This window comes from Zygosaccharomyces rouxii (genome assembly GCF_000026365.1).
Source record: "Zygosaccharomyces rouxii strain CBS732 chromosome G complete sequence".
Classification (NCBI taxonomy): Eukaryota; Fungi; Ascomycota; class Saccharomycetes; order Saccharomycetales; family Saccharomycetaceae; genus Zygosaccharomyces; species Zygosaccharomyces rouxii.
The window spans coordinates 1,271,007-1,298,517 of NC_012996.1; the positions used below are offsets into that span (position 1 = coordinate 1,271,007).

Consider the following 27,511-nt stretch of genomic DNA (forward strand, 5'->3'; position numbering starts at 1 on the left):
TAATATTTACGTCCTTTATTTTCATTTATGTTTGACTGAAACGCTTATTATTCTAATGTTACATGTGAGTATTCCAAGCCCCCTCTACCTATGAATTCTGTAACGATTTTGAATCGATCTTCGGAGTCGTCGCCATTGTCAAGAGCGATCTTCAACAGATCAGTTTTCTTGCTCATTTCTTGCTGGGTCTGGAAAATCTTTTCTGAAGTTTCGAGTTCAGCCATGCATCTTGGACATCTAAAAAGTCTTCTTCCCTCCTTAGCACTTTCCTCCTCATTTAGGCATCTTTGATGATAGATGTGACGACACTTGAAAAATACAATTGGCAATTCTAGGGCAGTATGACACATAAAGCAAGTCTTGTTCTTGATATTCACTTGTAAAGGTTCATCAGAATGTAAAAGTTCCTCTAGTTCCCTCTTTTTACTCTCTAGTTCCGCCTCATATGAACTAATCAATTTTTTGTTTCTCGATATCTGATCCTGCTCCTGACGAACGTGTTTGATTAAGATATCTTGGACTAGCCCGTAGGTGGCAACATCTGTGGAGCCCAGTAAACCGATTAGTTCCACAACTGACATTAGTTCCTTTTCGATTATCTTTGTTAGAACTTTGTTCTTGAGAACGGTCTCACCACCGATCTTCTGAAGAACTTCCTTGGAGGAAATGAAGTATTTGAGGGCAACACAATAAAGGTATGGCTCTTGCCTCTCGTGCTTTTCTAAATATTCCATACATTTTGGAGGGTCGTTGGTCAAAATCATAGAACGGAAAGTATTCACTAATGAAGCCCTCGCACCCTTGTCAAGCTCAGCAGTGGAACCTTCCCCAGGCGAATGGATATCTATTTGATTCATGTGGGAAATTAACATCATTAAGGAATTGTCAATGGGTTTATTAGACTGTGTAGTTCTCGAGGTAGCATTTTCATTGATGGTAACTAGCTTCTCACTTTCATTATGCACTTTTGCTGCACGAGATCTCCAATCTTCTTGACGTTCAGGTACATCTTCGTTTGCCAGTGTCAAATACAAATCGTAAAGTGTGGTCAGTATTACTTGTTTGTCCTCTTTCGAACCTTCATATCTCTGATAGCTCTCCAAACAAGCTTCCAAGAAAACCACAAACTCGAATGGTTTAGAAATAAAAGCATTAAAAATTAATGAAGCTCTTGGTGGATGATAAGTTGGAGCCATAGAACCCTTTACTTCTGCCTCATCTTCCCCGCCGGTCACATTGTTAATATACCTTAGGAAAGTCTTGTAACTGTAAAACACCGTTGTGAAATCATCATGCGGATGCTCTGGTTCCTTTAAGTCTACGTTGTAGTCGGTTCTCTTGAATTTACCCGTAAAAACATCGATTAAAAGAATATTAGTATCGTTCGGGCATTTTTCTAACAACTGCTTAGAATAGGTCACCAAGACTCGTAAAGTTTCGTCAATTGATAAACTTCTGATGTATCTTATAGCGCCATGAGGGTCATCCAGTGTATTAAGTAAAATTTCCACAATGACGGCGGGATCTTTAGCAAATTTGCAGGCCAGGTGATATGCAAGTTGTTCAAATTTAGAATCCTGGAGTAATCCCAATACCAGGTCTAGATCGAATAAATTCTTATCTGAGTAAAAAAAAGACTCATCATCCATATCCTGACTGATGAGTTCCTGAGAAAATTCTCCTGACCTTGTGAAATGTTGAATGAAGTAATTTATTTCATTTTCGGCCTTCAGTTTGACTAAGGCGATCAGAAGTAGAGTTACGTGATCAGAATGGGATCTGTTCTCCTTGATCAAAGACCAAAGATAGTTTGCTAAATTTCCTAGACCTCTGGGGTCCGGTGATTCATTAATGCCAAATTTTGAAATGATCTCGCTAGATTCTACTACATCTAAGCATTCCACATACTGCTCCACCGCTTCAGTCCTTGAACCCTTTTTGTAGAGCCAATCACCGTATTTTCTATGAATATTTTGAATCTTTAGAGGTTCCAAAGAATGTTGCTTAGCTAGTTCAAGGGCAAAGGGGAACAATTCTTTCTGAATGACGATATCCAATTGTTCCTCCAAAGATTTTTCAGTTATCTTTACTATGACTCCCTCTGAAGTCAATAACAACACGATTTCCTTTTTATCTTGGGTCACTGAAAATACATCAATGATAGCGCTAGCGATAAATACGTTTAGTGAGACAACTTGATTCTTGAGATCAAGTATAATAACTCTGTTGGAGTTCGACTGCGAGAATTCCTCCACTTCTAGGACAGCAGACTTTGCATATTCTGCCTCTACCACCACTAAAATGTGATCCTCATCCACAGGATAGATTCTTTTTACTCCTGAAAGTTCCGTCACCAAGGACTTCTTTTCTCCGCCATCCATATAGAAATCAATAGAACCCTCGACGCTACAGATATATTCATTGTTGTAGGGACTGAAACAACTGCAATTCAGACTGAGCCCATGTTGAGAATCCAAAATAAGATCAGGTTGTCCTCTATTACGACCTGTAGTATTGAACATCATGATTCGAGTTGTGGTAGCCGCGAAGCATACGGAAGCATCCAAATTGAACTCTAATGAAGTAACCGGTTCCTTTCCCACATCCTCGTAAATTATCCTCTGTCTAGATCCTCTATCTCGTAATAAATCTCCTCTGATTAGTATAATTTTACCACTAACGAATCCAACAGCTATGCAACTTAGATCTTTACTAGTGGCAACCACGGATATAGGGAAAGTGTTATTACCGTTTCTCACTTCTATGACTGAATGATAAGATTTAGGATTATTAGGTAACTTATCCAACTTGTAAATCTTAATCAATGAGGGTTTACCTAATGCTTCCCCCACAGCTAACAGAAACCCTTGATTTACAGTCTCTATATGAGTAATTTGGAAACTATCTTCGAAAGCTTGAAATTCGTGCTCTACTTTAGATTCACTTAAATTTATTATCTTCAAATGATTAGATCTAACTGCAAGGGCAAACCTATTTTTATTAATGGGTGAAGCTGCTGATAGAGTAGGATCGGAATAGAGAGGTGAATCACTGCCCAGCAGTGGATCCCGTATCGGAGTATTTTCATAGAATTGGAATTGTCTCCATGATGCAAAGAACATAGCTCGTTGGAATTAAAACCACTATATACTTATTTCTCTTTACAATATCTGAACCTTTGAAGATTTAGGTATTGGGCTTAAGGAACTTGAGGTGTTCGAAGAGTACCCACATGATCTTCACACATGCAATTATGGCATGTGACCATGTTCGAAGGTCAAGACGTAAAACTAATAGTATACTTATATTATAATAGACATTGGCCAAAACGCCTATAACACTTACACGACGGGTCCTTAGACCTCCCAACTATGTTGATTTGTATTAATAAAAGACAATATACATAACAAATACACGACTGTGTACCCTTAAGCGCGATAATAGATCAGCACTCTGCTTAGTATCTTCTTTGAGGTCTCTGAGTTTGAGATCTGTCATGCATGTAGGTGCCAGGAACAATGTGTTCTGGCAAGTGCAAGTACTCTCTCAAATACTCAACACCAGCCTCAGTCAAAGTGTAGTAGTAGTATTGCCAAGAGAATTGAGTTCTGACGTAACCCTTAGAGGTCAAGGATTGCAAAGCCTTGATAACGTACAAGTTTTTGGTGTCAATTTCATCGTGTTTTGGTTGGTTGAAGTCCTTCTTGGCGACGACGACACCCTCTGTTATTGATGTTAGTATAATCGTTCAATATATTAGAAACGCGGGAAACCATCGACTTTCATCGTTTGCATTAATTCACATACCTTGAAACAAGTACTTGTGGATCTTACTTCTGTCTTCCTTTGGAATCAACATCTTGTCTACCTAGGGCTATATTTCACTGGCTAACCTTTGCAACACAGTCTATATCAATAATATGGGGGGTCCCCTCCATCTACCAGTACGTGCTGAAAAGTTCCAAATGGAAAAAGATCGGCAATTGATGATGAGTCGCGAGTGTGCGTCGGTGCGTCGGTGAACTTTTTTTTGAAATTTTCCAAGTGAGAAAAAAATCTCGAAAGCGAAAAAGATGCATGGATGTATGGATGTTGTAGGAACAGTCACAGAAAAGAAGAGTCACGCTGCAGTCACTTTTATAGGCGGCTAAAGGAAAGACTGAGGGAATAGTGTTAGAAGGTATAGGGACCCTAGTAGCGCCAAAGCTGCACTAGGTGGTGTAGGAATCAGTGACGACTATGTAAGGTCCTTGAACATTAAAAGAAAGTAGACGGTTTCAGGGCCGGAAAGTTACGTAAGATATGGTATTGGAGTGCAAACCTAGGTTATGTTAGACGTAATACGGTTTCATTAAGATTGTCTTGGAACCGTAAGTAAGTAGAAGGTAAGTTTTAGGCTTTTTCATCTTTTACATTGTTCAACAATAGTTGACAATCAAGAACAAAACGTTAAAGCGAGAATTTGAAAAGCTTGTTAGAATAACTCTTAGTTGAATAGTTAAAAAGAGAGAAGGCTATCCCTTGCCTTCTTTATGCTTAAATGCAAGAATTTCTTGATACTAGTAGCTTTAGGCTCCAACAGTGATGACTTGTTTGAACGATGTGTAGTTTGATGTGCTCATTCTAATGATATAGTCTTTATGGGATTGATATATATTCTACGTAACCGTGTCAAGAGGATGTGTTAAGTTCTGGTCATACTTAGGATGTGATATCTTTTTGATAATAGTTAGAATCTAACCAAAGAAAGGGTTTCTAATGTGAACAGTCAGTTACCTCTTGAATCTTCTTTAAATCACCTGATAGAAACCACGCTGCGCTTCTTGCAATAGATATCTCTGTCCTCTAGAATGTCGGTAAAATACATCTCTCTACTACGCAGCCTGTCAGAACATTGATCCCGACTCATATAAGGCCCAATTCCTTATGTTTTCAGGCTCGAGGTTCCATTTCTCTAATTTAGCCGCCGACAGGGCGCAAAATCAGGGCACAGAGAAGTAGATTAGGGTTTGGACTAGGGCTTATCTAACATGAATCAAGTCAAAACTCTAAAGGGTTTAATATCTATAACATCATTTGAAGAAACCACTCCGTACAAACAATCAAACCAACCGTTCAGTATTAAACAAGTGCTTAGCCTCCCTCTATGTCTCTTCAACTGCTTGCTAGGGATCAAATCGATGTACATTATGATAACGCTAGTCAAGATCTCGATAGATCAAAGACTGATTCCCAATCACCACTCATAAGATGGATCGATAAACGTAGACATTCCCTTAGGCGACTGTGCCAATTCAAGGTGTACAAAATCTCCCTAACACACATAGTAGTTCTAATAACATGGGTCTCACTATTACTGAAGTTTACGAATCATTATAGAAAACTATATCAAAATTCAGCACTTTTAGCTACTATGTGCACTAACGTTTTACTGTTTGGAATATCAGATTCCATGGCTCAGAGCATATTATGTTATTTTTCTACTCATATGGATCCAGTTCCACAAGTAATTGATGATATGGTGAGTAGACTCCGTAGACCGGCTCAAATAATAGATGATGATAATGATTCAGATGATTTATCGGTTTTCAACGATTATGGGGAACCACTAGATGATGATGAATCAGTTTACGATTTTAGTGCTCCAGACTCTCATAAGTTTAATTTCTTTAGATGGGCTTGTTTCATGTTCTGGGGGTTTATTCTATCTTTCTTCCAAGTCCCCTGGTACAAGTTTCTCAACTATTTTTACACAGAAGATCCCACAGTGGTGCAAGTACTAGAAAGAGTTCTATCAGATCAATTGCTTTACTCCCCTGTTTCCTTATACTGTTTCTTTGCATATTCGAACTATGTGATGGAAGGTGGTAACGCTGAGACTTTTAGTAAAAAGATTCAGGTTCTGTATTTGTCCACACTTGGTTGTAATTATTTGCTTTGGCCCCTAGTGCAGTTTATTAATTTCCTGCTGATGCCTAAACATTTTCAGGTGCCCTTCAGCTCGTCTGTTGGAATTCTTTGGAATTGTTTCCTATCCATGAGAAATGCTTCTAATTCTATTAATTGAGGTGAAATTAAATATAGCGGTAAATATAGATGCATAATGAAAATTCAACGTCTCTAAAGGAGAAAAAAAATCAACATTTCAGGCTAAAAAAGACACATTTTGATCTCTCAAAATATTTTTGTATTTCTTGCTACTACGTTTCTTCCTGAATAAACCTTTGAAATAATTGGGGACATATAGCTGCGCATAATAATTAATTGCTGCCCATACTATGATAAAAAATTTGAATTTCTTAGAAATATTGGTCAATTGAAACAAGTTCCCCATGAAAGATGATGGGTTGACAAACATCAGCTTTACACTGAACAAGAGTGAAAGTACCACATCCGCGATGAATCCAATGTTCTTTGACATTGGTTCTCTGTAAGGAGGTCCCACAGAGAGCACGACGGCACATAAAATGTACTGGAAATTGGAAACGAAAAATAAGACCGTATTATCCGAGGATTGGACTGCATCATCACTACCAACAATTGGTTTGATGTACCACTTTGTCCTCTGAACCATGAGCCAAGGAATACCTTGGAAAAAGAGACAAAGAAGAATACTGACACAAAGGGGTACTAGAATTTTGGGTGATACCAAATTGGCCGATGGTTTTTTCTTGGCAATTTTATGATAGGGTTTTGTCCAAGACATAAAGATCGCAATGGGGACAATCAACAATAAATCTATAAAGAGAAATTGAAAGTCACCCAAATTAGATCCTCGACAGTACAATATTGTAATACTGATGAACTGAATGGCAGAATAAAGACTCATGTACTGGAAGCAGGCAAATGAAGTAACCAAAGATGCACGGCCCTCTTCGATTACGTTCAACACACAGCTAATGTCAAAGATTTGAGAGGTAAAAGGAGCAGCAACAGAGGCTTCGGCCTCAGATAGAGATATACCGACGTCAGCAGCTTTTAAAGCACCACAATCGTTAGCACCATCCCCGCAAAATCCAACCACGTAGTCCATCTTTTGCAATCTTTCCATTAATTCGTGCTTTTCATCTGGTGACATTCTAGCATAGATGCATGCTTTCAACAAAACGGTGTCCTTATAATTTTCTGGTATTCTGCTTTCGTTATCAAACAATATTCTAAATACATCACCAGTAACCGCCAATGTGTAATCTTCGAAAGTGCCGGCGAATTGTGGTTCATCCAAGTCTAAGGTATCCTCATAATTGTCTACATTTCTCCAAAGCAGGAAGGGCTCACCCATACGAGCATCTTCATTGATGCACGAGATATAGACTCGAGGGGAATCAATGAGGCGCGATTCTCTACCAACAGAAATAGCGGTCAGAACATTATCACCAGTACACATGATAGTTCGAATATTGGCTTCCCTAAGTGTTTCCAGAGTACCGGCAGTTGCATCTTTCAACTTGTTTTCGAAAACAATTAATCCTAAAAACTCCAGGTTACACTCAACTTCTTCTCTCGTAACTTTTTGAGAATACAACCAGGTCCTCTTGGGTAAAGTCTTACCTGCACACGCTATCACTCTATAACCAGCATGTGTGTATTTATGGATTAGCTCATCATAGTCCTTGGGCAGGGTATTCTTATTACAAATTTCAGAGATGACTTCAGGCGCACCTTTGGTAAATGCCCAAAAAATGTTGTCGCTGCTTGGTTTAACAATTACACTCATTCTCCTTAATTTGGACAAAAATTCAAAACTCCTTACAATACCCAAGAAATTGTGAGGATCGTTATCGGTAAACCTGTTATCAGGCGAGTTACTGTTGGGGTGAACCACTGCTGGAATAATATCGGAATTCTCCGGGAATATGTCACCTTCATGACGCTGGTCATACAATGAATGGAATGCATGCTCTTGAAAGTCCTCCTCATAGGACCAGCCTGTGAATTGAAACATTTTAAAATCTAAGGGATCACCCAGTAGTTCATTATCAACTAACCTCAGAGAATGACACGTAAGAAGAGAGATGAAGAAGTTCTTAGCTCTCAGGTCATTGGGGCTACTACAATCGTTCAGTGAAAATTTAGGGAAAACTTCTTGGACATTTTGCTGCAATTTCCCAAAGGTAAAAGAATTATGTGAACTTGGCTCTGAAACATGAACTCCCAATATGTCCAATCCATCTTCAGTTAACGTCCCTGTTTTGTCAAAAGCCATTACATCCAATTTACCTCCTACATTGACTTTAGTAGGTGAAATACAAAATATATTTTTACTCTTGAGTCTTCCCAACGCAAAATTAGTTCCTATGGTCAAAGTAGCAGGTAAAGCCGGTGGAACCACAACAGTAATAATATCCAATGCTCTTAAAATCATCGTTTTCTTATCGAGTCCAATCTGGATAAATCTCATACAACTGATGGAAAACCCTAGGAGGGCTACCATGGTCATAAATCCAATATATTTGAATGAATCCCTGTAAAATTTAAAATTAGTAGGTTTAGGGAAGACCATAGATCTGATCAACGAACCCTTAGTAGTAGAGAACCCGGTACGTACCACCATGGCCAGTGCAGCAGACTGGCCCTTCGGGATACGAGTTCTAATAATTTTCGTACCATTAAACAAGAAAGATTTAGAAAGGGACCCAGAAATCTGAGTATCCTTGAAATCATCTAGTAATTGGTACATTGTATCCTCTGTGGCGGGAATTTTGGAAACGGGCACAGATTCACCGGTTAGCATGGATTCATTTACAATGCAATCACCAGATAGTAAAATGGAATCGCAGGGGAAGATTGTTAAGGCTGGGTCTGAGACTTCATAAACGTCACCGGGTACCAATTCGGAAGAACTTATATGTGTCCAGAACTCTTCTCTTAGGACCCGCACATCACAGTTGAAATAAGACATTTCTGCCAATCTTTCAGAGGTCTTTTTGGTTTCGACCAAAGTGTCCACGATGGAAAGTAATGATATGACAAAGATACAGGCAGCATAATAGTAATACTGATCTGCAGACCATAGCAGGATGGAAAACAGTTGAAAAATGTAAAACGGATGAAGAGCTTCATCGAACAAAACCTGCGAAGTAGTTTTGACTTTCAAATTGATACTATTACGACCAAACGCCAAAGTCCTATCCTCACAGGCACCGCTTGACAATCCGGAATAAACAGTTGGTAAATCGACCCAATCGGAGTCAGTCCAATTATTATTACTTCTAAACACATCCTCCAATGGTGAATAAATGAAAGTAATGTATCTGTATTCAAAAGACACCAAGATTGGAATATTAGGGTTCAAATCTCCGGCATGGTGAAAACTAAATGAAGTACCACTACGGTCACCGGTGCTTTCCTTTGTCATGGGTAAAACTGTACTCATTGGTCTGTTGTACCATTCCCTTTCTACATCAACAATATTGAAATCCCCTAATTCACTTTCGAGAACGACCCATTCAGCCTTACCCAATGGCACTTTAACACCATATAGTTTAACTCTATAGTACGGTATCCATCTGACTAATAAATAGACCATACCCAATGAGCACATGCATAAGAGATAGTACAAGTAAAGTCTGAACTTGACAGTTCTATACCCACCGATACCAATGACCAAGTCTTCTTCTGCCACGTAAAATCTCTGATAGTACAATTTGGCCGGTAGGTTAGAATAAAACTTCTCGTGATAGTGAGGTTGTAAGTACTCTGCATGGTAGATTGGCTTCTTATGATGACCATTGGTATGTGCGTCATCTTGACCAGACACATTATCACCATCATCATAGAAAAAATCTTCTGTACCAGATCTCGCTAATGAACCATTGGAGGATCTATCGTTTAACATCTCGTCACCTTGATCCTCCAATTCGGATGGAATTCTATCTCTTCTGCTGTATCTGGAAGAACTTGAAGACGAGTGCGCCGATGAGTGATAAGTCGGTTGTGGATGCAATGGGCGAGTCCTCGACAAAGAACGACCTCTACCGCTATCTCTACCCATAGAATCGTATGAGCCTCTAGTGAATATGGAAGACCTCATAGATTGACTACGTAGTGAATTTCTTCTCGAACTAAACCTTGAACCCTCTAAGACCTGCTGTTCATATGCCGGAGTAGAATCCCAATACGTATCGTAATCAGCTGCCTCTATAGTGGAAGCTGCACCTTCAGCATCTGCGATTTGATCCTCTGTGAATAGCCTGAAGTGGGGATTGCGTGAAGGACTTCTAGAATGAACTGCAGGCCCATCAACGAGTGCATCTCCTTCGCCAGACCTGCGACCTCTTCTACCTATAGTACTAGAAGCCACCGACCCCCCCAGCACACTGCTTGTTTGGAATGAATGGGGATGGTGAAATGAAACGATAGAACTAGGCACGGTCTCAAAAGCAGCACCCGCATAAGGTTCAGTATGGTTTTGCTCAGCGTTTGATGCTGAAGTTAAAGTAGCTGCAGTGGAACCTGACTGTACAGAAGAGAACGAAAGTCTGTTCTCATGGTTCCTTGCATGTGAATTATTCCCACGACGATCATCTGAAGTACGAGATCCATTCATCTCTTGCATTCAGGCTATCAGATATCCATGCACTACTTTTGATATTTACTGTAAAGTTCGAGTTTATTTACTTCTAATCCTAGGGGAACTTAGCTTCCCGGTAATCGCTCTTTTGCTTTTTTGATATATACAGCACATTTATGCACCAAGGAAAGATCAAGAGAAGGATATTAATCAACCGATACAAGGTTTCAATTGATATGGAAAATTAGGAAATGATATGAGGATGGATTAAGTGCCAATCTACCCAGTCTTGGCGTATCGATCGGCGTTGAAAAGAAAGGTCAAAAGATGAAAAATGAATGAATCCAGAAAATTCGTAGTAGTCAATGCAGAAGAGCTGACACCATTCAAGACGATTAAAACACCAAGCTTACAGACGGTAACGCCTCTCAGCTTAGCTTCCAATATTAGGCAGTTCTTATTCAATGCGATGAGCTTGTTGAAAAAAAATCTCCGTAAATCATGATTTTTCACTTGAGTAGAAAATTTTATAAAGACGATGAGATGAGATGAGATGAGCTTAAGATGGCGTACTAGTTAATATAAATATACAAGAGAAACAGGTTGCTAGGAGGCTTTCGTAAGTATTTATTCGAGGTTCACTGGAGTCATGCCTGATAAGAGAAGAAGAGATGAGAGTCCTCTTGTGAGACAGGACTCGACAAAGCAGCCTACGAGCTCGGTTCTTAAGAATACTGCAGAGGTTTCTTTCCCCAGAGGTGGTGGATCTGCACTAACTCCATTGGAGTTGAAGAAGGTGGCAAACGAAGCCGCTAGCGAAGTTCTGTTCGGTGATAACGGTGGTGATTCAGAGGAAGTGAGTAGCAGACCCGCCAAAAAGAAGAAGACGACTACGAAACCTCAAGCGACTAGCGCTGAAGGAACCAATGCTGTTGCTGCTGCTGCTGCCGATGATGAAACTTTCAACGTAGTAGAACATATGAGTTTCAAGACTTTAAAGCCTAATTCATACCTTTTGGGTCAAGTATCTTCGATTAATAAGAATGATCTAACAGTTTCGTTCACAGATGGTATTTCAGGATTCGTTACAATGACCCACATTTCAGAACAATTTACATCCATCTTGGAACAGTTAGATGATAAAATGGATGCTAGTGATCATGAAGAAGATAGTGATCACGATCATTCAGACGACGAAGATGAAGCAGAAGCTCGAAAATCAAAGGAACTACCAGATTTGAACCAATACTTTCAATTGGGACAATGGTTAAGATGTCGCGTTACTATAAATTCCGCCATGGATTCTGGAAGGAAGAAGAAAGACAAGAAAAGAATAGAATTGTCATTGGAACCTTCTGAAGTCAACAGTTTTAGTGAAGAAGATTTGGATAAATATTCTGCGGTCCAATGTTCAGTTAAAAGTATGGAAGACCATGGTGCTATTTTAGATTTAGGTATCGAGGGCCTAACTGGATTCGTCTCTAAGAAGGATATACCGCAAGGTTGGCAGTGTTTACCAGGATCTGTGTTCTTAGCAAATGTTGTCAAGAAATCAAGTAGAACTGTTAATGTTAATTTTGATTTTAGATCTAAGAGTAACAAGATAACACAGATTTCTTCGATAGATGTGGTAGTTCCAGGTCAAGTGGTCGATTTCATGTGCCAAAAGATCACAGAACAAGGTGTTCTTGGTAAGGTCTTTGGTATGTTACCAGGATTTTTGGGAATAAATCAATCACGTATTTTCAAGCAAGAGGCTCTAAGGCACACTTTTGCCATTGGTTCCAATATCAAGTGTCGTATCATTGCTCAATTGCCATCTAAATCAGATGAAAAGACTCTAATTTTATCGATTCTACCTAACATCTTGTCTTTAGAATCTAAATGGTCTAAAGATGAAGCTCTAGATGCGTTCCCAGTCGGTCACATTTGTCAAAATTGTGAAGTTTTAGGTCGCGATTCTGAATATATTTATTTGGCATTAGACGATGAGAGGTTCGGTCAAGTGCACTTATCCAAGGCAGGTGAACTAGTGGAATCCTCAAAAAATAGATCCGACGCTAGAGTGCTCGGCTACAATGGTGTCGATAAACTGTATCAATTAGGTACCGATCCAAAACTTTTAGAACTAAGATATCTGAGGGCAGAAGACATACCGGCAGGTGAATTAGTTACTGGTTGTGAAATTGTTACTGTCTCGTCCAAGGGTATAGAGTTGAGACTATTTGGCAGTCAATTTAAGGCATTTGTACCACTTCTCCATATCTCTGATATTAGACTGGTGTATCCTGAAAGAAAGTTCAAAATTGGCTCAAAAGTCAAGTGTAGAGTTTTGAGTGTCGATGCCAGAGGCCGCATTTTTGCGACTTTAAAGAAATCTCTAGTTGGTCTTGATGAAGAAAATACAAAAGTTATCAGCTCCTATGATTCAGCTAATGCATTGAAAAGTGCTAATGAAGTTACTATAGCTACAGTGCAACAATTCCATACTAAAGGTTGTTTCTTAACCTTCTTTGGTAAGTTAAAGGGATTTTTACCTAATGCTGAAATATCAGAAGTTTTCGTAAGAAGACCTCAAGATCATCTAAGATTAGGCCAAACAGTATCAGTCAAATTAATCGAAGTAGATGAAGAAAGATCCAGGATCATCGCAACTTGTAAAATTTCCAACGATCTTGCTGCACAACAGAAGGAATCCATTGAAGAAATGATTCCTGGTAGAACTTTGGTTGATGTTACTGTTGCAGAGAAGACTAAAGATTCTTTGGTGGTCGAACTGAAAGACCTAAGTTTACGTGGTGTGATATACGTTGGTCATCTTTCAGATGCTAGAATCGAACAAAACAGAGCCTCTTTGAAAAAAATCAAGATTGGTTCTGAACTGAAGGGTTTGGTTATCGATAAGGATGTTAGGACCCATGTCTTCAATATGTCATTGAAGGAATCTCTCATCAAGGACGCTAAGGAAGATTTATTACCTATCAACTATCAAGATGTTAAATCCAAGGTACCCACGACCCCAATGCATGGTTACATCAAATCAATCTCTGAGAAGGGTCTCTTTGTGGCATTTAATGGTAAGTTTGTGGGTTTGGTACTCCCAAGTTATGCAGTGGAAAGCAGAGATGTTGACATTAGCAAAACATTTTATGTGAATCAATCTGTGACAGCATACTTGTTAAGAACAGATGACGAACATGAAAGATTTTTGTTGTCATTGAAAGAACCAAAGAATGCTTCGAATGGCAAGAAATCCGATGCTGAGATCGTTAATCCTGTAGATGAAAATATCAAAACTTCAGAAGATTTTACCTTGGGTAGGATTGTCAAAGGTAAGGTTAAAGCTGTTAAGAAGAACCAACTCAATATTATTTTAGCTGATAACATATTTGGTAGAGTCGACGTGGCAGAAGTTTTCGATCACATCGAGGATATCAATGATCCAAAACAACCCTTGGCCAATTTCAAAAAGGGTGATGTTATCGATGTACGTATTATCGGTAACCACGATGTCAAGAGTCACAAGTTCTTGCCGATCACACACCAAGTCGGAAAAGGCACTGTTCTCGAGTTGACTGTAAAGCCTTCTAAGTTGAAAGGTAACGAATTCAAAGCTAAAGACATTGAAGACGTTAAAGTCGATGAAGAAGTTCTTGGATTCATAAACAACCATCTCAACAACAGCTTGTGGTTAACCGTGTCTCCACGCCTCAAAGCCAAAGTATCTGCTCTGGACCTTGTGGATGATGGTGCCGAATTATCTGATAATCTTGAAGACAGTTTCCCACTTGGAACAGCTTTCAAAATTAGAGTAACCGGCATCGATAAAGAACATGCAACCATTACAGCTACAGGTAGATCCCATTCCATTAACAATATCAAGGACGCTCAACCAGGTACAAAGGTCCCAGCCCGTATTCTGAAGGTGAACGAGAAGTATGTCTTGTTGGACTTAGGTAGTGGTGTTAAGGGTATTTCCTTTGCTACTGACGCTTTGGATGATTTCTCTATTCCATTGCCAGAGGCCTTCAAGGACAAGCAGAATCAAATCGTGTCAGCCACTGTTCTTTTGGTAGATGAAGAGAATTCAAGAATCAAGCTCTCTTTACGCTCTCCAGCTGCCAAGACCCATGCCATTAGCTCTCATGAAGATCTAAAGAAAGGTGCTATTGTTCAAGCCTTGGTTAAAGGTACGACTGATAAAGGTGTTTTTGTTTATTTGAGTTCAAATCTGGAGGCATTTGTTCCAGTTAGTAAGCTTTCGGACTCTTACATCAAGGAATGGAAGAAATTTTACCAACCAATGCAACATGTCGTCGGTAAGGTTGTGAATTGTGATGACGACTCCCGTATCTTGTTGACTTTGAGGGAATCCGAAGTCAATGGTGATTTGAAGATTTTGAAAGGTTATGATGATATCAAAGTCGGCGATATCTTCAATGGGCATGTTAAAAATGTCACTGACTTTGGTGTGTTTGTTAAGTTAGATGATACTGTCAACCTCACTGGTCTTGCTCATCGTACTGAAATTGCTGATGAAGCTCCTCAGGATTTAAACTCTCTGTTTGGTGTTGGTGATAGGGTTAAGGCTTACATTACCAAGGTCAATGCAGAAAAGAGAAAGATCTCTTTAAGTTTGAAGGCATCTCGTTTCTCTAAAGAAGAAGATGTGAACAATGCAGTTAGTGAGGCAAATGAAGCTTCTGAAAGTGAAGACGAAGTCATGGAAGGTGTTGACTATAACCACAGTGAATCGGAGGCTGAGCCTGAAGAAGAAGATGAAGAACCTAAAAAGCCAAAGGTCTCCTCCGATGGATTAAGTTTAAGTGCCGATTTCGACTGGACAGCCAGTATTTTAGATCAAACACAACCAGACGAAGAATCAGAAGACGAAGATGAAGATTTCACGAAGTCTAACAAATCCAAACGCCAAAGGAACAAGAATAAGATCGTTGAAGACAAAACTATCGAAATCAATACTAGAGCACCAGAATCTGTTGGTGATTTCGAGCGTTTAATTCTTGGTGATCCAAACTCTTCAGTTGTTTGGATGAACTATATGGCATTTCAATTGCAGTTGAGTGAAGTGGATAAAGCAAGAGAAATTGCGGAACGTGCATTGAAGACAATCAATTTTAGGGAAGAACTCGAAAAATTAAATATCTGGGTTGCTCTTCTCAACTTGGAAAACACATTTGGTACCGATGAGACTTTGAATGATATTTTTAAGAGAGCTTGTCAATACATGGATTCCTTCACTATTCACAACAAGCTATTAAGCATTTATCAAATGAGTGAGAAATTTGATGAAGCCGCTGATTTATTCAAGGCTACTGCTAAGAAATTCGGCTCTGAAAAGGTATCCATTTGGGTATCTTGGGGAGAATTCCTAATTTCTCAAAACCAACCTGAAGAGGCTCGTGCAATTTTGACGAGAGCTTTGCAAATCTTGGCTAAGCGTAACCACATTGATGTTGTGAGAAAATTCGCACAACTAGAATTTAATAAGGGTGAGCCAGAAAGAGGTCGTTCATTATTTGAAGGTTTGATTGCTGATGTTCCTAAGAGAATTGATTTGTGGAACGTGTATTTGGATCAAGAAATGAAGACAGGTGATAAGAAGAAAGTCGAGGATTTATTTGAACGTATTGTTGTCAAAAAACTCACAAGAAAACAAGCTAAATTCTTCTTTAATAAGTGGTTACAATTTGAGGAAACGCAGAACGATAGTAAAGCTGAAGAGTACGTTAAGGCTAAGGCTATCGAATATGCTGAAAATCATCCAAAGGCTAACGAAGATTAGTCTGGGCCCTATTCTTTTTGTGTAAAATAGTTTTTCGTAGAATAGAAGCATGTCATTAGGATTTAAAGTAGTATATATTATTTCACTTTATACATGAACGGTGTTTTATCCGGTAATATGGGTATCGCTACATATGGGTGTGTGTTTGTCTTCACATCACACCTTCTTCCTGATAGATATCGATGAAGTCCATATAGACATCTGGTTTGAAAGGCCATAGATTGAATAGATTGGCCAAATATTTAAAATCATCGTTGGTCAAATCTACGGGATATTTGTCTAGGAACGTCGGATCCTCAACCTTTTGACTAAAGTAATCCTTTGCGCCATGTCCCAATGATTCTACAGCATCTCTAAGTCGAGTCTTTCTCAAAATGAGTAGATGCTTTGTGACATAGTCCCAATTATCTAGGTCGGTAGTATGCTTTTTTGGATTCACTTCTAATAAAGCAATTCCCTTGCCGCGCTGTGGATATGTATCTTCATTTTGGAAAATTAAAGGATCACTTGATTTCCAAAGTGCATCATCGAACTGTTCTCTCTCACTGCCATCAGAGATAGCTACTAGATTAGTATCAGTAAATGCTTCCCTAACTACAGAACATTTAGATCTCAGATGCATTCCGGGAGCCGCCAAAAGTTTTGCTGCTGAAGAAATAGGAACCCACAACAACATCTTGACTAGTCCAAATCTTTGTAACCAATTAGTATTTCCTATGCAGTTAAACCACTGCATTAGTAAACCTTCGTGTGCGGAATTGGTCAAATTGGCAATTATCAGAAATTTATCATTAAGAGATTCGTGCGGTTGCTTCTCAGGAACAAATGCCTTCTCAGAATCGATCAAGTCAGTATAAGAAGTCCATTCGTAGGGATCCTTGGCAAATATTTGAATGGGCGAACGTTCGTATTGTATCTTTAATGTCTTTAGGAAATCCGGTCTAGCTTCCATAACACCATACTGTTTGGGCTTATAACGATTGTAAAAGACTGCGGAATGTTGTCCAGGACCAGGATATAGGTCTAACACTTTCATTTCCCCTGGGGTTTTGAAAATTTTCTCAATTTTCAGTTTATCCAATATTTTATCGTGAATCTTCTCATTAAGTAGGAATTTAGACCCATAAAAGTGTTTGATTTTACTTAATTGTGTGTAACTTCCTACAGGCAATGACATGACGATCGATGAAGATTCAATGGTGCCTTAACTCTACGATCTTTACTGATATTTTACTAGCTTATCGCTTAATTTTTCATATAGCTTCTTTTTTTCCCATTTCATCAACATGAAAATAATATCAAGTAACAAAGATTAACATTGATAGCCAAGTTAAAGTATTGAAAAGGTCAAGGAATCAATCTTATAAGCTTTCAATTGTATGAATCAACATGCCAGTAATTAAGATTAAGAAAAGAGATAATCCTGAGAATCCTGAGCCGGAACCAAAGTCTAAAAGAGTGCGCTCAAAGACCAAAGTAAAGGAAGAGAAAGGTGATATGCCTAAGCTAAAACTCAACTTGGGGAAGAAGAAGGAGAAGAGTCCTGAACCAAACGGTGGCATGAAGCTGAAATTGAATCTAAAGAACTCTGAAGAGCCAGAAAAAGTTGCGAAAGCGCCAAGACTGCGAGTTAAACCCATCAGAGTTCCCGGTGAAGGTTATGATTCAGAAGCATCCGATGTGGAGGATGATCCACTAATGGAGGAAGGTATAATACTTAGGATCTTACCAGATCTAAGTGCTGAATTTGTCAAAAATTCTATTGAATCTGGTGATTATTCAGGGATTAGTATTAAATGGAAAGGACAAAGACATGCCGTAGTCAATATTAATAATGTATCCTACGGCGCAGTCCTTGTCAATTTGCCGACTGTAATTGAGGTTAACAAAAGTGTAGATAGGAAAAATCTTTTGAAGACTTTAGACGTTTGTCAAATGCTACTCTGTATTAAGGTGATTGAAAATGAAGAAGATGTGTTCAGATTGACACCTCCAGATTCTGAAGATCTAATATCGAAACATTTTGAAGAATATAAGGATGAGATTAACGACTTTAAAAAGAAATTCATCAAAGGTTTTAATGGTGGTCCGCTTACCGACGCAGAATCCAAATATATGGATGAGATAGTGCTGAAGCCATATGACTATAAACACGGTATAACTCCGGCTCTTTACAACGTTAGAAATAGGAGATTTAGACGTCGTATGGGACAAGGGGAATTTGATTATGTGGAGCAGGTAGTAGAAAGGTTACTAAAATTCGATGAGCAAGCAGAGGACGTTCAATACGAATTAATTGATGAGGACGAAGCAATCAGAAAATCTACTTCAGCTAACCATGTAACCAATTTCGATAGTATACAAGATTCCGAACCTTCATCGTTTCAATTCGCGGATATCGATGAGAGAGAAGATGATGATTTGGATCTTGATGCAGCATTTCAAAGTGATCAAGAAGATGCGAAAACTGGTGATGAGGACCAGGATGCAATGGGTGTATTAGAAGAGGCAGGCGATGACGTGGAACAAGATAATGGTGAAGAGGACGAAGAGGATGGTGAGGAGGACGAAGAGGACGAAGAGGAAGAGGAAGATGGTGGTGGTACCGAAAAGCAACATGTTAATGAAGATAGACAACATAACGAATTACTGAAGGATGAATTGCACGAATTGGAAACTACCTTAATTCATACGAAGACAAAATTACAAAAAGCTACTAATCCTCTTTTGAAATCAAGATTTATAGATAGTATCGTTAAATTGGAGAAAGAAGTGGAACTCAAGAGGAAACAGTTGAAATTAAGTGATGAAATATTGTTGAAGCCAGGCGACTCCCAACTAGAGGCAGACCTTCAATCTGAGGAGCAGCAAGATCAGCAGGAAGAACAAGAACAGCAGAAGGTCCAAGAACAACAGGAACAACAGCAAGAACAACAACAAGAGAATCCCGATCGTAGCCAAGACCATACCCAAAAGCAAGAAGACGAAGATGAGGAAGAAGATGAGGAAGAGGAAGAAGAAGACGAAGAAGACGAAGAATCACGTCCTAAACCAGAAAACGAAGAATTGGACCAAACCGATCTTGACATGATGATGCTGTTCGGTGCAGAAGGTGACGAAGGTGAAGAAGAAGGTGAGGAATCTGAGGCGTAGGGCTAATTTTAGGCTTTTAGAAACGATTGGAATACCCATTGGACCCATTAAGAATTTCCATACGACGCCATTAATAACATTCCCATTTCCATTAGTTTAGTACTTATCGCCTGTCGTACAGCGCGATACTTAGAGCCTCATTTTTTTTTTTTCAGTAGGAGGAAAAAAAGAGTCGTTGCTGGTAAACAAATGAGTACATTTACACTAAGAAGAGCAAAAGGGCTCATAGGGAAGAGGAAAAAGTATTTGACCGTATTGTCCATTTAAGCTTTCAAGGGGACATCATTTGCACGGCCTAATCAGTTAACATTGGAGTTCAATTGAGATACGATTTTATATTTTGAAGTTTTTTTTCGCTTGTGTTTAAAGCATACAGTTGATAGTATTTAAACAAGGGCTTCTTATACCTTGTAATGAACTTGGAAATCCCTCAAAGACAGTTCACCAAGGAAGAAATTAATCGCTGCTACTTAGTATGTGTGAATTATAATTCTATTGATGACTATCAATTATGGTCTTGACGTTTTTACTAACAGGTTAAAACTATTATTATTAGAGATGGCAGCAGTTAAGGAACGAACACGGTGAAAATGCGCCTAATGTACCGGAGTTCATATATTTCACCAAGGTTCTGCATGTTGCTGCTAAACAGCAGCAAGAGCAGCAACAACAACACCAACACCAACATCAGCAGCAGCAGCAGCAGCAGCAGCAGCCACCGCAACAACAACAGGTTCCATATGCTATGCCGTCGATGCAAGCGATGAATCAACAGAGACAAGCTTCAGGAACACCGCAACCGATACCGCTACAACAACCGAGATCAGGATCACCAGGCATATCTTCTTCGCAATCGGCGCCTCAAGGTGCACAACAAACCAATGGACACAATTCTCATCATTCTACGATATTCACAGCTGAACAATCGGAATTACTGAAGGCACAAATAACCTCATTAAAATCTTTAGTAAATCAACAGCCAGTCTCTCCAGAATGTCAGAATATTATCCAACAGTCAGTCAGCAGTGCACCAGATTTTAAGAAAATGTTAATGGCATTGAGTGAGTTTGTAAAAAAGAGGCAGCTCCAACAGCAACAAAATGGCCCAGCTCAATCTCCACCACCACAACAGCGACAACAACAATCACCTTTACCACAACAGCAGCAGATGCAAGGTCCAAATCCACAACAGTCGCCAGCTCCTCGACAGATGACTCCACAGATGGCTAATGCTAGATTACAACAGTTGCAGTTCCAGCAGCAGCGTCAACAGCAGCAATTACAAAGGCAGCAATGGCAACAGCAGCAGCAGCAACAGCAGTTAAGAAACCAACAGTTGCAGCAACAAAAGGAAAGAATTCTTAAAGCCCAAATGTCCGCCGCTGCTACACCAAGTGGTGAAAGTAACGGTACTCCTAATGGTATAGGTGGGACGCCTGCTGGTAGCTTAAGCACTCCTGGTGGTGATGTCCAATCGAAGGAGGAAAGAGAACAGTCGCTAAGTAATGTTGGTGATCAACAGCCTTCCCAGTCTGATCCTGTCGAGCCACCGAAACAACAGCAACAACCACAACCACAACCTCAACCACAGCCTCAAATTCCCGAAGAGGCCAAGAAACCGCCCAAACAACAGGCACCAATACCATTATCTGAATTTGTCGAGAAGACAAAGGAAGTGGGGCGTGTGGTCGATACAGACAATCCAGACCTGGTTGTAGATTCGTATGATTTGCCGCCGACACCAAATGAAATGGTTGATTATCAAAGTCTTTTCCCCAATGCTATCAAACCTAAATTGACTATAACACCTGGTTTATTACCAGTGGGGCTTGATGTCCATACGGCAGAAGAAATTTATCAAACTCTTATAGCGCTTAATTTGGATACCTCTGTTGATGACTGCTTAGCCAAGGTTCTGGATGAATCCGTTAGTGATGAACTCAAAGACCAATGCATTTATGATTACTATGCCTTACAGCTACTACCATTGCAAAAAGCAGTTAGGGGACATGTCCTACAGTTTCTTTGGTATCAAAGTTCTCTTTTGACAAATACTCACCCAAATTTTCTTTCCAAGATAAGGAATATTAATGTCCAAGATGCTTTGCTCACAGGTGAGCTTTATAAGAAGCATGAATCATTACAATATGAGAAGAAAAGAGTGGAAAAAATTAAGAAATTGGAAGCTGTCAGGACATCGTGTGTTGACCTTTACAACAAAAGATTAGACAATAGAACGAAGCGTGTAAAATTCGGTCACAAGCTTATTGGTATTCATGCTAATATAGAAAAGGAAGAACAGAAGAGGGCTGAAAGGAAGGCTAAAGAGCGTTTGATGGCTTTGAAAGCTAATGATGAAGAGGCATATATCAAGTTGTTGGATCAAACAAAGGATACGAGAATTACACATTTATTGAGACAAACCAATGCGTTTTTAGACTCACTAACAAGAGCTGTTAAGGATCAGCAGGAGTATACGAGGGATATGATAGATTCGCATTTGAAAGAAGATAGTGAAGATCATGACATAGTCTCCACAATGAATGATGATGACGATGAGGAATCATCAAATGTCGATTATTATAACGTGGCCCATAGGATTCAAGAAGATATTAAGGAACAACCTTCTATTCTTATTGGTGGTCAGCTGAAGGAATACCAGATGAAAGGTTTACAATGGATGGTCTCTTTGTTTAACAATCATTTGAACGGTATTTTGGCTGATGAAATGGGTCTCGGTAAGACAATTCAAACTATTTCGCTTCTCACTTATTTATATGAAAAGAAAAATATCAAAGGACCATTCTTGGTGATTGTGCCTCTCTCTACCTTGACTAATTGGAGTTCAGAATTTGAAAAATGGGCACCTATTCTAAGGACGATTGCTTACAAAGGTTCGCCAAATGAGAGAAAGGCTAAACAAGCTATAATTAAATCAGGTGAGTTTGATGTCGTAATAACTACTTTTGAATATGTGATCAAGGAGAAGTCTGTTCTTTCAAAACCTAAGTGGGTCCATATGATCATCGATGAGGGACATAGAATGAAAAATACACAATCTAAGTTGTCGTTGACCTTAAACAATTTTTACCACTCTGATTACAGGTTGATCTTAACAGGTACTCCGCTTCAAAACAATCTGCCAGAATTATGGGCTTTGCTGAACTTCGTCTTACCGAAAATTTTCAATTCTGTTAAATCATTTGACGAGTGGTTCAACACGCCTTTCTCCAGTGCTGGTGGGCAAGATAAGATAGAATTAAGTGAAGAAGAGATGTTATTGGTCATTAGGAGGTTGCATAAAGTATTGAGACCATTCTTGTTACGTCGTTTGAAAAAAGATGTGGAAAGAGAATTACCAGACAAAGTGGAAAGAGTCATCAAATGTAAGATGAGCGCTTTGCAAAGTGTCATGTACCAACAGATGTTAAAACACCGTCGTTTGTTTATCGGTGACCAAACTAACAAAAAAATGGTCGGTTTACGTGGTTTCAACAATCAAATCATGCAATTAAAGAAGATTTGTAACCACCCTTTTGTCTTCGAGGCAGTTGAGGATCAAATCAACCCGACCCGAGAGACAAATGCTGCCATTTGGCGTGTAGCGGGAAAATTGGAATTACTGGAGAGGGTCCTGCCCAAACTCAAAGCAACTGGCCACAGGGTCTTAATATTTTTCCAAATGACTCAAATCATGGATATTATGGAGGATTTCCTAAGATACATCGATATCAAATACTTGAGATTAGATGGACACACCAAATCGGATGAAAGAAGTGAATTACTTTCGCTGTTCAATGATGAAGAAGCCGGTTACTTCTGTTTTATTCTATCTACAAGAGCTGGTGGTTTAGGTTTGAACTTGCAGACTGCAGATACTGTCATCATTTTTGATACCGATTGGAACCCTCATCAAGATTTACAGGCACAAGATAGAGCACATAGAATTGGTCAGAAGAATGAAGTCAAAATCTTAAGATTGATTACTCAAAATTCTGTAGAGGAGGTGATTTTGGAAAAAGCTCACAAGAAGTTGGATATAGATGGTAAGGTTATTCAGGCCGGTAAATTCGATAATAAATCCACATCAGAAGAACAAGAAGCATTGTTGAGGTCTTTGTTAGATGCTGAAGATGAAAGAAGAAGGAGAAGAGAAATGGGTCTTGACGAAGAGGAGGAAATCGATGATAATGAAATTAACGAAATCTTGGCAAGAGATGATGATGAATTGATCAAATTTGCTGAAATTGATGCCGAAAAATCAAGGAAGGCATTAGAGATGGGTATTACAACCAGACTGATGGAAAGCAACGAACTTCCGGAAATTTACCATCAGAATTTAGATATCGAATTAGAACGTGAGGATTCTGAAACTGTTGCTTATGGAGGCCGTGGTACCAGAGAGCGTAAGACTATGGCATATAATGATAATATGTCTGAAGAGCAATGGCTTAAACAGTTTGAAGTTAGTGACGAAGAAGATGCAGACGGAGAATCTTCAGGGTTTAAGAGGCGTAAGGCTGGTAAATCCCGTTTTGGAACGAAAAAGCTTAAGGTCGAGGATGGGAATGGGGAAGCCGCTAGTGGTGATCAAACGCCGACTTCCTCTATTGAGCCTCTAGCTGAAAGAGAGACTAGCGCTGTAGATGAACCACCTCTTCCTGATGGACCGACAACTCTGGAGGAACCGGTGGAAGATGCCACAATGGCACTTTCACCAACGTTACCTGTGACTGCTGGAAAGACTACTTCTAAAAGTACGAGAGGTAGAGGCAGAGGCAGAGGCAGGAAGACGACTGCTGGTCGTGTCCGCTCCACTCGGGGTCGGGGTCGTGGTCGTCCACCCAAGCCGAAGGCAGGCTTGGAGTACGTTCGTGATCCATCTGCTACGACTGAACCACAAGATGTTAGAATCAAAGTTTCTGAAGAAGCTAGAGAGCTGTACAATTATGCTCTCGAATACACCAGTGATGATGAAGCAAGATTATCAGATATCTTTTTGGAGAAACCACCAAAGGAATTATTCCCTGATTATTACCAGTTGATCAAGTACCCAATAGCGTTTGAAACGATTAATTCTGCCATTGAATCCTTTTCCTATGATTCTTTGAAGCAAGTTCTTGAGGATTTCCATTTGATCTTTTTAAATGCAAGAATTTACAATACGGAAGATTCCTTGGTATACATCAACTCTGTAGAGCTGGAGCAAGTTGTTACTGATAAATATAGAGAAATGACTGGGGATGATAGACTACTAGATTTTAGTAAGTTTGAGGAGAGTTTTGCCACGAAGCCACTGAACTTGGCACAAGTACTTCCTGAAGATAGTGCGGCTGCTGATGTTGCAAGTGACTCACCGACGGTTGATGGTACAAAGATGGATACCATCGAACCTTCTGAAACACCCCATTCGGTAGAGCCGAATGATGGAGGAGGATCATCTTCTACATGATAACCATGTAGGTTATATATATAATTATTTATTTAATAATTTAATCTATTTTATCCTTGCATAAACATTAATTTTTGTTTTTTTCTTTACTCATAAAGTCCCAAAATAATCCAGTCTACGGAGTATTTACACATTACTTTTTATTATTTACAAATTTATTGCTCAGGCTCTGCTTCAACAACTTCGCCTTCCTCATGATTAGGTTTAACGACCAATTCGCCATCTTCCACATCTGCATGAACGGTTTCCTCACCTCTCAATTGACCCTTCAACAAGTAGAGAGCCATAGGATTTAGCAAAGACTTGTAGATTAACCTGTTAAGAGGCCTTGCACCATACAAAGGATCGTACCCACGATCAGTTAACCAATTCTTGGCAGCGTCCGTTAGGTCCAATTTCATCCTCTTTTCGTTAATTCTCTCCTGGATTTCATCCAATCTGATATCCACAATAGATCTCAGAACGTCCTTAGACAACCTGTTGAATACCAATAATTCGTCTATACGATTCATAAACTCTGGTGGATATAATCTCTTCATAGCTTCGATAACCTTAGTCTTGACTTCTTTGCTAACGGTCCCATCCTCACTGGCGTGTTCATCAGTAAGCAAAATGTCTTGACCCACATTGGACGTCATAACAATAATTGTATTACGGAAGTCTACTACATGGCCTTGAGAATCGGTTAGTTTACCTTCGTCCAATACTTGCAAAAGGATTTTGCAAACATCTGGATGAGCTTTTTCAAATTCATCGAATAATACCACCGAGTATGGCTTTCTTCTAACGGCTTCCGTTAATTGACCACCAGATTCACTCATGACATAACCCGGAGGTGCACCGATTAAACGCGATACCGTGTGTTTCTCTTGGAATTCAGACATATCAAATCTGATCACATTGGATTCGTTATCAAATAAAAATTCTGCAAGCGCTTTAGTCAATTCGGTCTTACCTGTACCTGTTGGACCCAAAAACATGAAACTGGCAATTGGTCTCTTTTCACTTGTTAAACCAGCTCTCTGTAACCGGACAGCATCAGAAATTGCTCTAATAGCTTCATCCTGACCAACAACCCTTTCCTTGAGAGAGTTTTCCATGTAAAGTAGACGATCCTTGTCTCCTTTTAAGACAGTCTGGACTGGAATACCGGTCATTTTGGCAATCACTTTTGAAATATCATCTGAAGAAACTGAATCATGCAAAAGGTTGACTTGATTAGGATCATCTTTCTTTTCACTCAATGCGACTTTCCTTTCTAGTTCTGGGATCACAGCGTACCTCAACTCAGAAGCCTTTGCATAATCCACTTCTCTTTGAGATTTTTCTAAGTCAATTCTCGCCTTTTCCAAATCGGCCTTTGCGTTCTTGATAGATTCAATCTTGGCTCTCTCAGCTTCCCAAATCTCAGTCAATCTGCCCAACTCTTCGTTCTTTAGATCAAGTTCCTTCTGTAGGGCTTCTTTTCTCTCTATAGATAATGCATCCGTCTCCTTCTTCAAGGATTCTAATTCAATCTGCATTCTCATTATAGAACGATCCAATCTCTGAATCTCATCAGGCTTAGATTCGTGCTGTAAACGTAACACGGCACAAGCTTCATCCACTAGGTCAATAGCCTTGTCTGGTAGGAAACGATCGGTGATATAACGGTTGGACAAAACTGCAGCGGACACTAACGCAGTATCAGTAATTCTAACACCGTGATGCACTTCGTACCTCTCCTTTAAACCTCTTAAGATGGATATGGTGTCACCGACACTAGGCTCATTCAACAAAATAGGCTGGAATCTTCTACTTAATGCAGGATCCTTTTCAATAATCTTGTATTCATCCAAAGTAGTAGCGGAAATACAACGTAATCCCCTGGCTAACCTGGGCTTCAAGATATTTGATGCGTCCATGCTACCATCAGTCTTACCGAGACCAAGTAGCATGTGCACTTCATCGATGAAAATAATAACTTGTCCATTGGATTTATCAATTTCATCCAGAACATTTCTCAACCTTTCTTCAAACTCTCCTCTATATTTAGCACCAGCGATTAGGGATCCTAAATCCAATGTTACCAATTCTTTATCTTTCAAAGAATCTGGGACTTCCCCAGCAACAATTCTTTGAGCTAAGCCGTCAATCAATGATGTCTTACCAACACCGGCACGACCAATTAATACTGGATTGTTCTTAGTTCTTCTGGATAAAATCTGTACCGCTCTAGCGATCTCTTCATCTCTGCCGATGACGGGATCCAATTTACCCTCTTTAGCTAGCTTGGTTAAGTTGGTACCAAACTGCTCCAAAGCGGGCTTTTCCTGTTCACCTTGATTTGGATTCATTCTCATTTGGATAAACCTCTTGGAAATAGTTGATCCCATGGGGAAGCTAGAAGACGACCCCAATCTACGATTAAGGGCATCGGTTACAAAATTTCTTCTTGAATTTGAATTTAAATTTAAATTGCATGCATTTTTTCTCAACCTGGGATAGCTAGAAGCACGAGGAATTTCAACTAATGAACTTTTAGCAGCATTTGCAATCCTCGATTGCAGTTGACGTTCTATAGAAGAACGCTCAATACGTCTTAGCATTA

The 27,511-nt window shown here is 39.5% G+C and overlaps 9 protein-coding genes across 9 annotated transcripts; 4 read left to right on the forward strand and 5 right to left on the reverse strand.

The window, feature by feature from the left end:
* Window positions 1-47: 47 nt before the first annotated feature.
* Window positions 48-3,122, reverse strand: PEP5 (tethering complex subunit PEP5; the record flags this gene model as incomplete). The annotated part of the gene is made up of 1 exon (XM_002498615.1): window positions 48-3,122. The coding sequence occupies one exon, from the start codon at window positions 3,120-3,122 to the stop codon at window positions 48-50; it is 3,075 nt and encodes a 1,024-aa protein (XP_002498660.1).
* A 335-nt stretch (window positions 3,123-3,457) lies between these two features.
* Window positions 3,458-3,859, reverse strand: ZYRO0G15664g (40S ribosomal protein eS10; the record flags this gene model as incomplete). Its single annotated transcript, XM_002498616.1, has 2 exons — window positions 3,458-3,723; window positions 3,808-3,859. 2 exons carry the CDS (start codon window positions 3,857-3,859, stop codon window positions 3,458-3,460), a joined length of 318 nt encoding a protein of 105 aa, XP_002498661.1.
* Window positions 3,860-5,146: 1,287 nt separating this feature from the next.
* ZYRO0G15686g (uncharacterized protein) lies at window positions 5,147-6,067 on the forward strand (the record flags this gene model as incomplete). The annotated part of the gene is made up of 1 exon (XM_002498617.1): window positions 5,147-6,067. The coding sequence occupies one exon, from the start codon at window positions 5,147-5,149 to the stop codon at window positions 6,065-6,067; it is 921 nt and encodes a 306-aa protein (XP_002498662.1).
* A 78-nt stretch (window positions 6,068-6,145) lies between these two features.
* YPK9 (putative acid anhydride hydrolase) lies at window positions 6,146-10,558 on the reverse strand (the record flags this gene model as incomplete). The annotated part of the gene is made up of 1 exon (XM_002498618.1): window positions 6,146-10,558. One exon carries the CDS (start codon window positions 10,556-10,558, stop codon window positions 6,146-6,148), a length of 4,413 nt encoding a protein of 1,470 aa, XP_002498663.1.
* A 604-nt stretch (window positions 10,559-11,162) lies between these two features.
* On the forward strand, window positions 11,163-16,316 carry RRP5 (Rrp5p; the record flags this gene model as incomplete). Its single annotated transcript, XM_002498619.1, has 1 exon — window positions 11,163-16,316. One exon carries the CDS (start codon window positions 11,163-11,165, stop codon window positions 16,314-16,316), a length of 5,154 nt encoding a protein of 1,717 aa, XP_002498664.1.
* A 151-nt stretch (window positions 16,317-16,467) lies between these two features.
* MTF1 (RNA polymerase specificity factor) lies at window positions 16,468-17,493 on the reverse strand (the record flags this gene model as incomplete). Its single annotated transcript, XM_002498620.1, has 1 exon — window positions 16,468-17,493. One exon carries the CDS (start codon window positions 17,491-17,493, stop codon window positions 16,468-16,470), a length of 1,026 nt encoding a protein of 341 aa, XP_002498665.1.
* Window positions 17,494-17,705: 212 nt separating this feature from the next.
* TAF7 (TATA-binding protein-associated factor TAF7) lies at window positions 17,706-19,469 on the forward strand (the record flags this gene model as incomplete). The annotated part of the gene is made up of 1 exon (XM_002498621.1): window positions 17,706-19,469. The coding sequence occupies one exon, from the start codon at window positions 17,706-17,708 to the stop codon at window positions 19,467-19,469; it is 1,764 nt and encodes a 587-aa protein (XP_002498666.1).
* A 413-nt stretch (window positions 19,470-19,882) lies between these two features.
* On the forward strand, window positions 19,883-24,921 carry SNF2 (SWI/SNF catalytic subunit SNF2; the record flags this gene model as incomplete). Its single annotated transcript, XM_002498622.1, has 2 exons — window positions 19,883-19,942; window positions 20,026-24,921. 2 exons carry the CDS (start codon window positions 19,883-19,885, stop codon window positions 24,919-24,921), a joined length of 4,956 nt encoding a protein of 1,651 aa, XP_002498667.1.
* Window positions 24,922-25,076: 155 nt separating this feature from the next.
* On the reverse strand, window positions 25,077-27,509 carry HSP78 (chaperone ATPase HSP78; the record flags this gene model as incomplete). Its single annotated transcript, XM_002498623.1, has 1 exon — window positions 25,077-27,509. One exon carries the CDS (start codon window positions 27,507-27,509, stop codon window positions 25,077-25,079), a length of 2,433 nt encoding a protein of 810 aa, XP_002498668.1.
* Window positions 27,510-27,511: the final 2 nt, after the last annotated feature.